General features: G+C 39.4%; 1 protein-coding gene and 1 long non-coding RNA gene across 2 annotated transcripts in view; one reads left to right on the top strand and one right to left on the bottom strand.

Annotated features, from left to right (window-relative positions):
* The window catches only part of FYB1 (FYN binding protein 1), a 132,355-nt gene extending 129,074 nt beyond the window's left edge, over nt 1–3,281 (top strand). The window contains exons 18-19 of the mRNA XM_006090135.3: nt 1,509–1,540; nt 2,595–3,281. Of these exons, the coding sequence (XP_006090197.1) occupies nt 1,509–1,540; nt 2,595–2,617 (55 nt within the window). The 3' untranslated portion in view covers nt 2,618–3,281. The remainder of the gene's footprint in view (nt 1–1,508; nt 1,541–2,594) is intronic.
* An 8,107-nt stretch (nt 3,282–11,388) lies between these two features.
* The window catches only part of LOC111826323, an 8,184-nt gene continuing 2,105 nt past the window's right edge, over nt 11,389–17,467 (bottom strand). The window contains exon 2 of the long non-coding RNA XR_002829634.1: nt 11,389–11,825. This is a non-coding gene — a long non-coding RNA (uncharacterized LOC111826323). The remainder of the gene's footprint in view (nt 11,826–17,467) is intronic.

The raw sequence follows: 17,467 nt of genomic DNA, 5'->3' as shown, positions 1-17,467 counted from the left end.
CATGTCCCAACACAAAGATTTACAGAATTCAGCTTCATAAAAAAAGTCAAAGAGGATTCACAGACTATATCCACAAACATCCTGGCACCAATCAGAAAGAGAGAAATCAATGTTAAGGGCTCTGTCTGCAAACTAGTATAGAATCAAAAGAAAAAGAATCATAATACTTTGTTTTCTTCAGAGAATTAATCGCGGTGCTGGCATGGGGCTTCTCAATAGGTTTTATTTTATAAAACATACAAATTTCATGGAAAGAATGTGTGCTAAATAATAGGACAGCTTCCCCAGTGATTATTAAGGGTGATTAAGAGAGAATTTAGAAAGAGGACTCTGTAAGTAATTATTGGTATACCACCTATTGAAATGAATACTTCATAAGTTTTTTAGTGGATAATAGGAAAATCTGTCCTCTCTGCATTTGTATCAGATTTTGCATTAGCCAAAGCCACCCCCAATCTCAGAGAAAGGATCCAAACAGAAGACATAGGAACTCAGAGCATCTGCCATGGTTGGCAGCAGTCTGAAGGGCCTGCTGCTGCTTCATGATAAAAGCTCAAAGCTAGAACAGGAGCCAAATGTGGGTCTGGTCTGCATGACAAAGTCACCTCACATTTCTGGACTTTAAAACTGTGTCCTACATTTCAAGGCTATATTAATATTTACGATACTTTATATTTTACTTATGTGTATATCGTTTTCTCCTCCATTAGATTATAAGCTTCTTGAAATCAAAGTTTGTGTCTTCCTCATATTTATATCTCCTGGGACATGGGAGACATTCAATCTGCATGTAGAATACAATATTTCACAAAGGGCCTGGTAAAACCTAAAATGTGTCAAGATAGCTAGAACTAGTATTATGAATGTTGCCTATCACCATAAATATTTTTTAGATTTATATTACGTAAGAATCACCATACTAACTATATCTTGGCTACTTATTTTATAACTAATATTTATGTGTTTTATAACTAATATTTTAAAATTATGAGAAACATGCAAAAATGATACATCCGTTTTCTATGTCAAATATTATATTCCATTCAGTATTTGAAGTTCAAGTAAAAGTATAAACCTGATATTAACAAATATAATGATTTTTTTTTTTATTAGAAACCCCACTGGTTCTAATACCCCATGATTTTCCAGTTTGTTTAGTTCAACAAACTCTTCTTACCCAGCTCAGCTATATGCTAGGCTCACTGCTGGGTCTAAACATGAGAAAGGCACAGGCCGTGCTCCTGAGGCGTGTTTCTGATTACTGTGTCTATCGTAAGCAGAAATAAATCAGGGAGTGTTTTTTAGAATAAAAGAGGATTAGATTAAGCCAAAGAAAGAAGGTGCAGATGAATATGAAATTTCTTCCCACTTATAAATGCATAGCAATTTTTCATCCTTAAATGCTTTGTGTCATATAAAATTATATTATTAAAATTTTCATCTAAATATTGCTTTAATGTTAAGAAGATATTTTCCTTAAAAATAAAATTTCTTTTCTACAATTACAGTGATGGAGAGATCTATGATGATATAGCTGATGGTAAGTCTCCCATGGCACCGACCACAGAGAACAGACAGTGAACCTATTGTCCTGTCAAATTCCAAAAATAGCTTGCTGATTTATTAGAACCTCCCAATCTGATCAGAGTTTGAACCACTTGAAAATGTTAGAAAAGGTAAATGTCCTCATATAGTGAAAAAAAATATTTTTGCACATACCTGGAAAGTAAGGAAGAATCTCATTTATTTTCTTTGAAAACAGAAGTAGAAAAATAGTTGGTGAATTTTTTATTATACCATGCATCTTAATAAGAATTGTTTTTACCGACAAAATATATGTGTACCCGGTACTCATTTCATAACCTGTAATACTCACTAGTGTTTCCTAAGCATTATATATTCCTAAATTATGATCTAAAAAATTAATTTCAACTGACATGAAGCATAGTGTTAATCATGTTGCCTTTTAGTTCCTTTTAAACTTATTCTTACTGATGTTTAATATTTCCAACCTCATTCAGAATGCCCACCACAAAATACATTTAATTCAGTGGCAAATAAAAGAAAATAATCCCGTCTCATTTTGTTAGAGAATAAATTTGTCCATAAACTTTATTGGACTTGAACACTGAGCAATAAAAGTGAACTAAATATATGGCCTTCCATGTAACTACTTTTTTTTTTTTTAATAAAAGAAGCCAATTCTACTTTTTAAAAATTTTTTTTTTTTTTTTTTAAATATATATATTTTATTGATTTTTTTTTTAATATATTTTATTGATTTTTTACAGAGAGGAAGGGAGAGAGATAGAGAGTTAGAAACATCGATGAGAGAGAAACATCGATCAGCTGCCTCCTGCACACTCCCCACCGGGGATGTGCCCGCAACCCAGGTACATGCCCTTGACCGGAATCGAACCTGAGACCTTTCAGTCCGCAGGCCGACGCTCTATCCACTGAGCCAAACCGGTTTCGGCGACTTTTTAAAAATTTTAAGCCAGGAGCATATGCATCACCCATATTTCCAACCTTGGAACACTCAGAGGGTATATGTTTTGTATAACCATGTTTCAATTTGCATTTTTTTCTTTCAGGTTGCATCTATGACAATGACTAGCCCTCAGCTTTGGTCATTCTGCAGTGTTCATTTGATGCCAATATGAAGTCTGGGTTTTAATTGACCTACATGATTGATTATCATAGAAAATGGATGCACAAAACTACTTATTATCATTTTTTGTAAATTCTGAGTATCTTTATAAAGTTTTAACATTTGGACTTGGAAAATGACCTCTCTGTTTAATCAACATCTTGGAAGACTACATCAATGAGATAAGAATCATTAAATATTCCATCTCTGCCTCAGCTAAAATGATGAAGGAGCTTCTTTTAGACCATCAATAGCAACCCCCCTTCCAAAAAATAATCATTTGAGAAGAAATGACTGTGTTGTCTAAAGCTATCCAAGGAAGAAAAATAAAGAAATATTTAAAAAGGACCCACAAGAAGAAAACTATTGTTTGCACCTCTAATTGTGACTATATCTTATATCCTCTATTCAAATGATCTGTCTTTTAAAAGGCTGACCTCTTGTCTCTCTTGCTGGTGGGTTAAATGTTTTTCAAAAATTATAATAGTAGCAGAACTTTTGTATAAAGTTTGCCCCTGTTTGTTAATTGTGAATATGTGTTAATTATTTGATAAGAATGTATGCATTTTGGTATGCACACCTAAGATTAAAACTGTGGAAAGATCTGAAGGTTTCTTTTTTCAGATTCCTACGCTGGCCTCATAATCCTGTGCTCTGTTCAAAGTGCTCTAAGTGGAGTAAAAGTGAGGCTTACTCTAAAATTATGCAGAATGGAATTTGGAATTTGAAATTACCCTTTTATGGTGCATCTTTACTATGAAGACTTTTTAAAAAGTTTTTGTTTTTGTTTTTCAATTGCCTCAATGGAGCTCTTTAAAAAACCGCTTCACTGGAAAGTTGGCCAACAGAGGGAGTACAAATTAATCAATCCTAGCGTTCATATTAGGGTGTTCCTATTGATGCACTCTCTTCCCAAAGCAACCTAGAATCAAAATGCGAAGCGTTTGGGTCCCAAATGCTAAGAACACTAAACATCATGATACAAAATGCAAAACCCTAACTCCCAAGAAGATTGCTTCTGAAGAGTGACCCACGGAACTGAAATAATTTCAAATGATTGTAAAGGACCTCAAAGCCTTCATATGGGTACAGTAGGATTCCCATTAGATGCATTGGAATTTGAAAGTAGAACATCAACGTCGACTGCTCAATTTATACATTCTGGAAGTGTGAGGCCCCCAGATGAGAAGCCACTGATCTCAAAGATCCCCCCAATTATGAAATATTTTGATGTCTACCTTTTGATAGGGAAACGAGTCTAAGCTCACATGATGAACTTAATACCAGGGCCAGAATGTTTTCTGTTTGTTAAATTTGGTAACCAATATACATAATACACTGACAGTATATTTCCAGCGGGTTTTTTTTTTCTGATTGAGAACAGTATAAATTCCATAGAGTATCAGTTTTTTTTTAATTCCAAATTAGATCAAGGGAATATTTTAGAGTTTTGGTTTATAAACCAAGAAATAGGCTCACACACCTAGGAAAGATTTATGTTATAGGTTATCATCTTAATATAAAATAAATATTTGAAGTATGAATTTTAATGTACTAAATATTACTTCTGTTATCGTTTTATGTTTGGGATTTGGTCAAGTAAGAAGAGCAACAAATTAATAATACCTTCAGCAGAAAAGTTTGCCTCGGACTTCATCAAGAAATCTAGGCCATCTGCCTTTCTCTCCCGTAACTTCATGCCACATCTGCAAGAGTCCTTCTCTAAGCCCGTCGTCACCTCTTCTTGCTTCAGCCTCAGAGGATGGGTCAAACTTCCTTCAGTGCTCCTGATACTTTGCCTCCAATTTTGTGGTAGAAATTGAGATAACCAAGTGCAATTTCCTTCAACTTCCAACAACATTCAACCTTAGCCCCATAGCCAAACACGGCCTAGAGAATAAGACGGTGCTTCTCGGATTGATAGCCACAGGCCATTTCTTCCTCTTGCCTGCTCCCATGTTTTCTTCCTCCACAATTAATTCATTCTCTTTCCCTTTCTCTCTCTCTCTCTCTCTCTCTCTCTCTCTCTCTCTCTCTCTCTCTCCCACACCCCCCCCACACACACCCTCTCTCTATCCATATGTTCTTCCCTCCTTTTCTTTATTTTAACTTCTTCCATTGTACAGATTCCCTCCTCTAGGCTTACAAATACACTGAAGTCTTTTCCATTCAAAAAACAGCAGGAAACCTTGCCTTGAATCCCAAACACATCTCCCACTACAGCCCATTTCTATCTTCCTTTCTCATCCCATTGTCTTAAAATTGTAGGGTCACGTGGCAGCCAGGAGAATGTGCCTCACAGACCCCCAACCATAGGGAGCTTCACTGACCAGAGACCCCAGCTTCTGCACTCTGAAATCCATCACCACAGCTGGGCCAACACCACGCCCCCCACAGACGGCTCCTGTGTAACCAATGACTGGGCCTGGCTGGCCGGATCCTGAAAGATACAGAGCCCTCCGTGGTGACTTGGTTTGCAGACCACCCATCAGCCTTGCTAAAGCTTCTTTACCTAGCAGAGCACTCTGAGATGCTTCTACCCAGCCATCCCTCCCTTCACTGGGGTCAGACCGGCATTGTTCTCTGGTGGTTCCTCCAGCTTCCTCCCCATTTCCTCTCACAAGTGTACTTTTCTCAGAAAAACAAAAGTATTGCATTTTCACCTCATCTTGGTATCTGCTTTCCAGAGGATCTGAACTGGACACAGTACAGCTGAAGAGTTTGTTTGTAAAAATACACATCTTCCTCTGCAGATCAGCTGAATCAAACTCTCTAGGGAAGGAATTTTTTAAATCAATTTTTAATTAGCTCTAATATGAGTTGAGTGCTTAGCCACTAAACATCTTCAGCCAACCAGATGCGGACCTCGGGAGTAAATGCTACCACTCGGAGTTATCTGCCTTCAGGCCAAAATGACCAGCCTTTTGACCCCCACCTCACTTATCACCATATATGGCCACCCGGGAAGAGCATGACCTTGTGCCAGATGGATGAAGCTGAGACAGACCCTGAAGGAGAAGAGAGCTGTGGTCTGCAGACCACACGCCCCTCAGCAGGGGATCCAGCTGCATCCAGCAACTCCCCCTTCCCTTAGAAGGGGTCTGACAGTCCATGTCCACAAATGAATGGGGAGGTCACAAAATTGAGACCAACATTATGGACACCTTTTTCTAAAAAATTTTACCATACAAATTAGAAACATGGTATGTGACACCCAGATGGGAAAATAAAAAAGGTCTTTTTTATTTTGTTTTGAGGAATTGTTTGTCTTCTAAGACAGAAAAGACTTGAGCTTCATCATAAGTTAATGAGAAGCATCTAGTTGAGAGGGGAAGCTGAAAACATAAAAGAGATGCGGTATAATCAAAGATCTAAATTTCTTGCAAAAGGTAGATTTATAATTTTTCTCTCTTTATACATCTGGAAAAGCTAAGCTTTGTATTGGACATATCATACGGACTCAAATATTACCACTTATTATTATGATGATTAATTTTGAAATACTTTCTGATGCTGCCTATATTGTCACAAATGTGCCACATATTTAAGGGTTCGTTTTCATGACTGGTACATCATTTCTCCTGCCTCCTGCTTCAGATGACCAGCTAAGGTATGTAACCTTAAAGTCTGAACTTCGCTAAGACTCAGGATCTTCATTTATAAGGTATGAAAGTACCTCCTTTGCAGGGTTGTGCGTACTTCAGCATTGAATGAAGTGTCTGACACACATTAACTATTATCATCACCCTGCTTGCTATTTGCTATTACGCACTTTGAACATGTCCATGTGATGGAATCCTATTAAGATGAGCATTACTTCAATGGCGGTAAACTTGCTCTGAGTCCCAATTATTCGCCAACTGATTTTTGAGAGTAATACAGAAACACTTAATATTAAACACAATAAAAATTTAAAAAATAATGAATAAATGCAATGTTTGTGCCATGTCCAGTTTCTACATTTGAGTATTAGGTTCCTGTGTGGCACATCAATTTTTATTTGGCATTTCTTGCAACTATACTGTAGGGAGATAGTTGTCAAATAGATATACATGTAGATGTAGATAGATGGAGAGAGATGCACCATGCCAAGGTATATTTTGTTTACATATTAAACACATGGTAATATTTTTCTTGAAGAATTTGGTCTTCTATTTTTTCTTGCTCACTGGTAGAGAAATGATTCTTTCCTACAAGAAACATCACAATGCCAACATGATAATAAATGATAAATGGCAAATGATATGTAGCTTTGGTATGGGCATAATAGAGAATGGTGGAGACTGTGACAAACAGAATATAAGTTCTCTGCACAGAAGTGAGAGCTAATTCAGCTAGCCATCTTCTGGCCCTCCACATCCCCCTCTCCAACCTCTCCATTCTGCTCTAGGCCCCCCAAGACTAACCTTTATGGACTGCCTCAAGAGGCTCCCTTGACTTATAAATTCCAGTTTCATTTGGCCAATGAGGAGCACTAGCAAGTCATCAGAGGGACAGGAGCGCGAGTTTTAGATATTTATTCCTCCAGCTTCCTCCTTGAGGTACCATCATGAGCCGGCTGTGTCCTTCACCCAAGGTCACAGCTCTGTCAGGCTTCTCCACTTGCTGACTCTGGGTTCCAGATCTACTCCTTCCTGTTCCTTCTGGATTTGCAACCACTCCCTGACGTTACCAGTTCCAGGGGGCTGCTCTTGATTGTGGTTTCCCTACACACCCTACATACATTTGCAAACAGTTCTCAAACTGTGATGATTGTGGGTCCGGTATTTATAGACTCTTCAATTTTTCAAAAGAAGCTGATTATCAAGGTATATATGCAATTCCTACTTTTTTTTTAAACAGTTGATTTAATTTTTCTTAAATACACTATTCAGACCAAGCAGATTATTCCTCTAGGCCTGATTTGACCCATGTGGTAAGTCTACAACATCTGCCATTTATAATGAGAAATAAATCAGATCAAGCACAGCTACTGTCTAGCTATCCAACTCACCAATAATGAGGAGTCTTTTTGTGTGGGTGAGTGATGGATAAAATTTATTTAGTGTTTATGACAGCCAGATTCCATTTCAGTTGGTAGCAGCAAATGAGACTGAAAGATCTAATAGGAATCCTATCTAATAAAGAGGAAGTATGCTAATTGACCCTCACACCATCACAAAGATGGTGGCACCCACAGCCAATAGGGAGGGAATATGCTAATTGACTGCCCCGCCCTCAAAGATGGCAGCACCCACAGCCACAAGATGGGGGCGCCCAGTCCCCTCAGCCATGCCGGGCAAGACTGGGCCCGCCCCAGGCAGGCCCAGCTGCTCCGTGCGCCTGCCTCCAGAGTCCCCCAGTCCCCTCAGCCCCTTAGCCACCCAGGGCCGCCTGAGGCTCAGGTAACCAGGGCCGGCCGAGGCTTGCGCTGCCGGCAGTGGCAGCAGCAGAGGTGTGATGGGGCGTCACCTTCCCCTGATTGCCAGGTTGCCTCCCGCTCCTGAGGGCTCCCAGACTGTGAGAGGGGGCAGGCCAGGCTGAGGGACGCCCCCTCCAGTGCATGAATTTTCATGCACCGGGCCTCTAGTACAATCATAAAAACTAATGCTGCTGCACACAAATTCCTCAGCATCTGGATATGTTGCAAATGGCCTGCAACCTAGCAGAACTTTAAAGTCAAATTGTGGTCTGGCACTTTCCCAATAGCTAATATAGGCTGTTTGTGGCCAGGTTCTTATTAGCAAAGGAGAGCTAATACCTAAGGCCACCAATGAATGTCAGCCCTCTTGTCTCAGTTCTTGGGAAAAGATTGTTGAAATATTGCAATATTTTTCAAAAACTTTAAGTTGATGAAGAGTTTTATGCAAGCGTGTAAACGATCTCTTTCCCTTCAAATTCATGAACTAACACATGTCAGCAGATACCAAAGCTTGACTCTCCATCGCGTTTCTAGCAGCAGCACTGAAGTGTTCAAATTATGATGAGATTTGGGTTTTGTGCTTTAGCTAAATGATATGCTTGTCAGAGCTTCACCCTAAATGGTAGAAGCTATGTTAAGAAAAGCACTGAAATGCTGTTGCCACCCACATGCCTCAGGGGACCAGGGTTGTCGTTTGGTTTCTCTTCTTTAATACATACACACCTAGAAGAGGTCCACCACGCGGTGATGGTTACTAACCTCCGAGAACTAAATGAATGTACAGGACTAGAAACCAAAACCACAAAGTATTCAAGGACACGTGAAGGTTTTTACGCATTCTTCCAGAAGAGAAGCAACACAAACATCTCCTCTTCCTTGGACAGCTGTAGAAGCAGATGGACTAGGCAGGTTTCTTAGGGTGGGTTCCCTAGAAGTAGAGCTCAAGACTGGCATTTCTGTGTGAGGGATTTGTTGAGGGGCTCACCCAGGAGAAACCTGTAAGGAGTGAGGAAGCAGGATAGCTCAGGGGAAGGAGTTGGGCAAGGTCCAGCTGCAGCCCAGCCTCAGCCTGATCCCAGAAGGAAACACAGAAGCAGCAATGGCTTCATTGGGTCATGGCACACTGAGGCAAGGGGGCTGGGCTGCACCTCCGAGGCAGTCATTGCTGCCAGAGGCTTCCTCCTCCTCCAACCTCCACCTCCCATGTGAGACATCTCTGAGCATCGTTGCTCCTTTGGTCTGAGGACAATTCTCTGGAATAAGGTTCAGTTGTGAGCTCTAGCAGCCAGTTCCTACAGCACCTGAGGAATGGGTGCATTGGCCAGTCACTTGACAGGGGTAGATCGGAAGTAAATTGTCTGCAGAAATAATGGTTCTCATGGTAAACAGGAAGAGACATAAAATTGTATGAACCAAATCCTAAAGCTGGCCCTCTTCACATCATAAGTAGAGAGAGTGCACTCTAAAATAATGATAAAAAGCATAGTACAGTCCATGCACAGACTAGTAACAGTCATTTATTATCATTATAAAGTACTAGGTACTATGCATAATTGTGTGTGGTATACTTTTATAGCACGGACAGTGCAGTGTGTTTATGTACACCGCCATCACTGCGCCCACATGCGTAATGTCTTGTACTACAATGTTACAAGGGCTACCACATCCATAGGCAATAAGAATTTCTCAGCTCTATTACAATCTTAGGGGACTACCATCATATATGCTGTCTGTCATTGACTGAAATGTCATTAAGCAGCGTGCGAATGCATTTCTTCAATATTTCTCTCTGTCCTAATCTCTCTCTCTCTACTTTTCTTGGGACTCTAATTACAGATATTTTAGATTGATTTTTTCTTTTAACATGGGTCACTAAGGCTCTCCCCCCTCCCCCCAGTCTTTTTCTTCTCATATTTTTTCTATCGGTCTATCTTCAAATTCACTAATCCTTTTTCTTTTTTAGTGTCCCATATGTTATCTTCTGATGGATTCTTACATTTTGATTTTGATATTGTATTTTTCATTTCTAGACTTTTCACTTGATTCTTTTCTTACAGCATACATTCCTCTATTCAGAGCCCCCATCTGTTCACTCATTATGTCCCATTTTCTTTTTAAATCTTCAACTATATATGTAAAATTCTGTTAATTCCAAAATCTGTGTTATCTCTGGGTCTGTTTTATTGACTTTTTTTCTCATGCCATACATCATATTTTCCTGATTTTTCACAGGTAATATAATTGTATTATATGTTGGACATTATAAATGTGTTTGAGAGTTGGAATATTGTTGCTTTCTTTTTAATGAGTTTTGTAGGATTCTCCCCCCATTCGTTGGTTACTTTATTTGCAGATCATACTGACCCTGTTGAGACTTGGTTTTAGTTTTGTTGGATGTGTCTATAGTAACCTTTATTTTAGGGGTAGTGCAGCTCTTCCCCTAAATTATTATCTTTACAGGGTCTCCAGCAACACTCTTCCTAAATAATCGCCTTCGGGAGGTCTTAACTGAATGTTCAGAGTGTTCACCACAGTTTCTGTACTTGTTGGTTGGAACTCTCATGACTCTTAGCAATCTGCAACTTCTGGACTCTCCATTCAGTTCACATTTCCCAGGAGCTGTTCTCTGCCGGGCCTCAGTCTCATCCTGTCGTTATGCAGCTTAAAACTCAGCTAAATAATCAAGAGGATTCAAGAACAGATTTCTGGAGCTGAGCTGCTGCTCTGTCACTACCCTCCTCTCTAATATTTTCAAATGTCCGGTGCCTCCTATGTCTGATCTTCAAGCCCCCCCCCCCCTTCGCTTTCACCCCCCCCTTCACCAAGTGAGACTGGTGTCATCTGTTGGATTTCCAGAGCTTGTGTTGCGTTTTGAAAGATATCCTCAGGAAAAAGCCAGAGAGAATGTGGTGTTCACCTTGCTTGTTTCTTTTCTCTCCAGTTCATAGTGCCGTACCATCTATTGTCCAAAACCTAAACACAGTTGTTCATATATTTTGTATAGATTAATAGTTGTCAATTGTGAGAGATCAAATCCAACACCTATTTTCCAACATGAATGAAAACAGAAATTCTTCATTTAAAAAATAATTTCATACTCAGCTCTTTTTTTTAAAATATATTTTATTGATTTTTTACAGAGAGGAAGGGAGAGAGGTAGAGAGTTAGAAACATCGATAAGAGAGAAACGTCGATCAGCTGCCTCCTGCACATCTCCTACTGGGATGTGCCCGCAACCCAGGTACATGCCCTTGACCGGAATCGAACCTGGGACCCCTCAGTCCGCAGGCCAACGCTCTATCCACTGAGCCAAGCCGGTTTCGGCAATATACTCAGCTCTTTTATATTCTATTTATTATCATCAATACCTGAAGTTCATGAGATATAATTATATTTATTTCTTATTATTATTCATGATGACTTTTTCCTATGAGCTGATGATGTTTGAACAGGAGCTGTTATTTGTTTCATCTTCATTGGTGAGGAGCCTAGGACTTCCCTCCAGAAAGGATGTAGTTGCTACCACTAGGAGCCAGGGGGCGCTACCAACCTGGGTCCCCTTTGGTCCACTTCTCGGACCCTGGGCTTCATGCAGAAGTCTCCCCTTAGGCTTTTCTACCTCCTGGTCCTGGCCGGGTCTTCAGATCTCCCGTGTGCTGTTGGCACTTGTCCTCTAGACAGCTCTGCTTTTCCAGTTTTCCATGTGCTTGCTGTCCCTTAACTTTTAGTGACTTCTTTGTTTTATGTTTTTTGATGGAGGAGTTTGGGATGTTTCTAACCAAAAAAAATAAAAATAAAAAAAGAAAAATGTATTATATACATGGACAGTAGAGCTGTCATTTGGTCAGTAGGTTAAATTGTCATGCATCATACAAGGTAACCTGAGGGAAGATTGGGAATTCTGTCGTTCCGAGGCGCTCATAACACGCTGTCAGGGATCCTTCCCTCTTGAGCACGGGGCCAATTATCATGCCCAGGAAAATGGGTTTAAGGAGTGTGTTTTATAGCCTCCTTCTCAAAACGGACACATGGATTAAAAAGGACCTTGCGATAACGCTGCATGTATGTAAAATAATGAAAGCACAAGCACAACGTTTTCAAATGTGAAAGATCACATGCTTCTCCCCCTGCTATAGCACTTGATCAAAATCATGGCACACAAAAAAAGCCACAATAATTTAATCAGACGTAACAATGTCAGCCAAATTTTAAAAAATTGAATTGTTCTTTGAGACATTGGCTAATGATAATATAAAGCTCTCTGATTAGCAAAATATTTAAAAATAAGCATTCAGAATAGGAAGATAATTTTCTGTATCTTTTTTCAGTGATGTTAAAAGTCATGCATATTGAATCCATTACTTTGCAAAAAGAGAGACTTCTTTTTGGTAACAGACAAACAGGTACATATCAGGGGGCAATATAGTAGCATTTCTCGCTATGCTAAAAATGGCTGGGAAAAAACAAAGAAAACAATTTGTTTACAAAATGTGTTGCAGTCACATTTGTCAACTAAGATGGAAACAGGAAAAGAAAAAAAATAAGCTGAAGATTTGAAGAAAAAGGTATTTGAACAAATAGGTATTATAGAAGCCTTTCTGTACAGTTAGGTGAAAAATAGAAGCTTCTACACTTGTCTCAGCTTACAGTGTTTGCTAAATTCTGTTCAGTAATGAAATACACAAATAACTACTTTTCTTCTGTGCCACCAAAGTAAATATGTACCAAGGAATGTGCAGTTATCAGTAAATAGCTTCTTAAATAAAAGCAATGTTTTATGAAAAATCGATGAAGCAGTTGCTATAAATGAAATTTAAGAATTAGGGGGATTCACAGAAGAACGGACATAGTGCCACATGTGATAGTTTTACACAAGAAATGCCTTTAAAATACAGTTTAATTTTCACACACGCTGAAAAGTGAAGGGGAGTGACTACAGAAATCTTTCATACTGTGTAAATGTTTGATATTTATTTAGTGGCAAACTTTTTTTCATGATGACTGGTGGGATATTTTAAAAAACATTAATCTTTCCCTTCAAAGTAAATGTGATAACAATAACAAAGAAAGATATTACTCATAAAAAGAAATGTGCTACAGAGCATTTAGAAATAGATATTTGAATACATTGCCACAGTTTTGTGATTTTTTTCTGAAACAATTAAAAATATAAATGTGTCAGCTCTATGATATTTACACACTTAAAAATCTTGGAAACATTTTCCTAAGCTGCTTAAAATTCTTTAGATTAAGAGTTTTCAAAGAATTTGCTAAAATATTTTGAATGTTATGCCTTCCCGTTGGCTATGAAAACAGATTGACATTAAGAAAGATAGACATTTATTAGCCAGATTACATAAAAAACCTTCGGATAACTGATGGATGGAATTGAAAAATGAGTGTTAATGACTTAGGAACTATAGTCAATAGAGTAGTTCTCCCATTTTTTATTTGTATTTTGTGGGGTTTCAGCTACTAAATCCCAACATCCAAATAAACTTTTCTTAGAATTCAACTTTTGAGTTTGCTGTATTGCAAATTATTTAACAAGTAATTTTAAAAATAATGAAATATATTTAGTCCCATTGCTTTTATTTGTGCCATTAGCAACATAGCATTAAAAATTACTTTTAACCATTTTTATTTCATATTCATGTTTTACTTAATGAAAAGGTAAACACAGATGCACTGGAGGATGTGGACAAATTTTTTTAATGAGATGCACAAACAAACAATTTTGATAGGTCCGTTACTTAACAAATCATTATAATCCAACATATATAATTGTGATTTAGCATCACCAACAAAATTTCTCTAAAATATTTTTCTTAAAAAAATTACACAAGTAAAAATTTATTTTAGGACAAATAAAAGTGGGGAAAAGAAAGATTTTTTAAAATCACTCAAAATTCTACCAATCAAAGAAAATCACTTGAAATTTTAGTGCATACCCTTCCAGATTTTATTCTGTAAGTATATGTATCTTCTTCTTGCCCAAACATAGGCTTTTCTTCATTTACTACTGTGTTCCTATAGGGCCTTTATACCTTACAGAATTTTAAAACTAAAATGTAAAGGAGATTTTGTGACAGATGAAAATTTAAGGAGCAACATGGAGAGATTCCTTTCTGCTGTGACTCAGGCTGGACCTTTATAAACAACCCTGTGTAGCAGGAAAACATTTGTTGAATGCAGCCCATTGCCGGTCGTTTTAATGGCCTTTATCTAGATGTTAAATGTGTGGTTTAACTCTGAAGAGAAAGTACCCCAAAAGAGACTGATCCAATGTGGTTTTTGACTTGCTTTATCTTCACATGGCCTATGTAATAGGGCAGATAGATAAAGGGAACTAAGATTTTGGCAAGACTTTGTTTCTGTTCAATGTTACCACTGTATCTGAAGCCAATCAAATTAGGTTTATAAACTAGAATTATTGGCTGTGTGCAGTAGGACAGAAAATAGAACCCAGAGAGTGACTATCAATGGAGTCATTATATCTTCTGAATCAAGCAGTTATCTCTTAGAGGTGTGGTCCTGGACCTAATCTCATATAACATTTTTTTTTTATCAATGACTAATACTATGAGAAAAAGCATTCATTCACACAGCAAATGAAACCTAACTGGGAAATGAAAACTAAGAAGAGGAAGTCCCATTCTCAATGACCAGATTAGAATGAAAATGACCCAGAAAATTGGAGAAGTAGTAAGAAGTAAACAAAATGAGTAAGACAGGAGTGGGCTAAAATGAAAAAGGAAGAAAAACAAGTTTCAAAAAGAGGAATGGCTAGAAATTGGCAAGCATGGAGTATAACTTAGAGATTTTAAGAAATAACAAGCAGACTAGGGTCAATAATGTAGTGCTATTGTTTAAAAAGCAAACACAACATTGTGAAGTGTATTCCTTACTAACATTTACCTAAATTCCTGCTTCTTAGTTGAGTGTCATTTGCAAACACTAAGTCCTTGTTTTGTTTTGTTTGTTTTATTAGAAATGCCATTCATCTTAAGAACAAATGTGGAGAACACAGCCATTCAAGTGACTGAAACAGTAACAGAGGAAAACCTAGTTTCATTCTAAGATTGGAGAGGCATAATTTTTTTTTTCTTCTTCAAGAAATGGAGTAATTGAATTATGATCTTTAAACAGGAGCATACAAGTTATAAAGATGAAAGGCTGTTGAATTAAGGCTCTTCTGCACCCTAAGTAATGTACAATTGGATCAATTGTACTCAACATTTAGGAAAGACTGAAAGAGAAAATAAAGTTAAATTGTATTAGGAAGGAGTTCACTTAGAATAATGGGCATAAGAAAGACAGTTTGAAAATGGGAACAATTTAAAGAATCTGGTAGAATTCCATTGATTTCAACTCTTCTAAAATGGTGAAATGTGGTGATACAAGGAGGGATGAAACACAACATTTTTAGCCAGACCTCAAGTTTTGTGATTTTTGCCTTAAACAGTGGTTCTCAACCTTCCTAATGCCGCGACCCTTTAATACAGTTCCTTATGTTGTGGTGACCCCCAATTTCATTGTTACAAATTGAACATAATTAAAGCATACTGATTAATCACAAAAACAATATGTAATTATATACGGTTTTCCGATGGTCTTAGGCGACCCCTGTGAAAGGGTCCTTCGACCCCCCAAAGGGGTCGCGACCCACAGGTTGAGAACCGCTGTCTTAGAAGAAATCATTTGCACCAAGACTTAAATGGAGAGAGAGAGAGAAAGAGAGAGAGAGAGAGAACAAGTTTGTTGTGATTAACATTATTCCTGGTGAGGTCAGGAGATATTTTTAAAAAGTACTCTGATTGTGTTGCATCCTTGAATCTAAGTGCAATACCAGCGTCAGATATCTGATGCACATGTAATAAGAAAGACCTGGCGCCCACAGAGGGGAGTATCCTCAGGAAACAGTGCTCCTAGTTTATTTTCCTGATACTACTCCATACTGCTTTCCTTTTTCTTTTTAAAACTTTCCATTTACAATTGACATATATTAATTATAGGACATTTTAAAATCACAGACCACCAAACAAGAACAAAAACTATATCTATGTAGTTCCACCACTACTAAGGGGGGAAAATCATGTAACACTTTGATGTGTATCTTCTCAGGCTTTTTTCTACCTGCACAGACATGTACAATATTTCATAAAGTACACTTTTAATTTGGTATTTTAAACGTTTATAAAAATGGGAATTTTGTAACCTCTCGCTTTGTTTAATATCACAACCTCTACCTTTGCTCATTTAAGTGTTTCCAATTGTTCACTATTACCAACGACTGCAATTAGTGTCTCCAATATTGGTATGTGTTTTTAAGCAAGAAGGGGATTGGAACAAAGTAATCCGGGCTTTTACTCAACCAACTGATTATATATTGGACATTTATTGGTGCCGGACTTTGCATGAACTGGACGCTGGCAAAGAGAGGTGGCTAAGGCAAGCTTTCCACTATCAGTTACCTTTCCGTCTCAGGAGTCAAGACAAGGGTTGAAGCGTAGGAGGCAACAAAACGCTCAGCTTGTCTTTAGTTTAAGAAAAAGTTGCTGGCTCAGGGGCCAGGTGTATGTACAGTAATCAGCTAAAGCAGTTTCTAGAATTAAAGTCTCCCGCGTTACCAATTGATAAGCTTACACATTAAAAATATTAACCCACCCCGTTTATATTAGCCCCGTCCCAGCAGCTACAGAAAACCCGGACTCAGCCCTCAGAGGCTCTCCGTCCCGCGGAGAGGAAACCCCGACCCCGGCCTCCCGGCCTCCGCGGGCGGGACCCGGGGACCCACCCACCGCCGGGACGACCACCCCGCACCGCAGCCGGGCGGACCCTCCCCGCCCACTTCCACGCGTGGGGGCTCCCGCCGACCGCGGCTTTGCAGATCAGACGCATGGCTGCTCCGCGCGGCAGCCAGAGCGAGGGAGGAAAACAAACTTTGTTACACGTTCGCTGGGTTGGAGCAGAGCGCCTTTGGGAAGGGAAATGAAGAACACTGCGCGCAGCCTTTTGTTTTTAATAAAAATCATTTTAATTGATGAAGAAGGGGTGATGGCGGCGGGTGGGTCGTCCATGCCATCCTAGCGCTTGCAAGCAAGCGGGAGGGTCACGCAGGACCGTGTCAGCAGGTGGCCTCGGCTGGGACCACGCTCCCACGGCGGCCGGAGGGGAAGCATCCGCCTACGCCGTACGCGCGCATCAATGGTGTCCCCTCGCGGAAATGCCTCCCGCCGAACTGCACCCGCAGGGCTGGGCGCGTCGCCGCAACGTCTGGCCGCGGGAGGGGAGGATGCACGAGCCGCCGGTGGCACCCAGACACCGAATGGGCACGGACGCCCACGGGCGCCCGCCCGCCCGCCCGCCAGCCGCCACGGAGCGTCAAAGCCGAGGCGCGAGGGCGGGCCGAGGCC

Source organism: Myotis lucifugus, unplaced genomic scaffold (genome assembly GCF_000147115.1).
Source record: "Myotis lucifugus unplaced genomic scaffold, Myoluc2.0 scaffold_68, whole genome shotgun sequence".
Classification (NCBI taxonomy): Eukaryota; Metazoa; Chordata; class Mammalia; order Chiroptera; family Vespertilionidae; genus Myotis; species Myotis lucifugus.
Note: the sequence above shows the minus strand (reverse complement) of the source record. Positions and strands in the feature narration are given on the sequence as shown.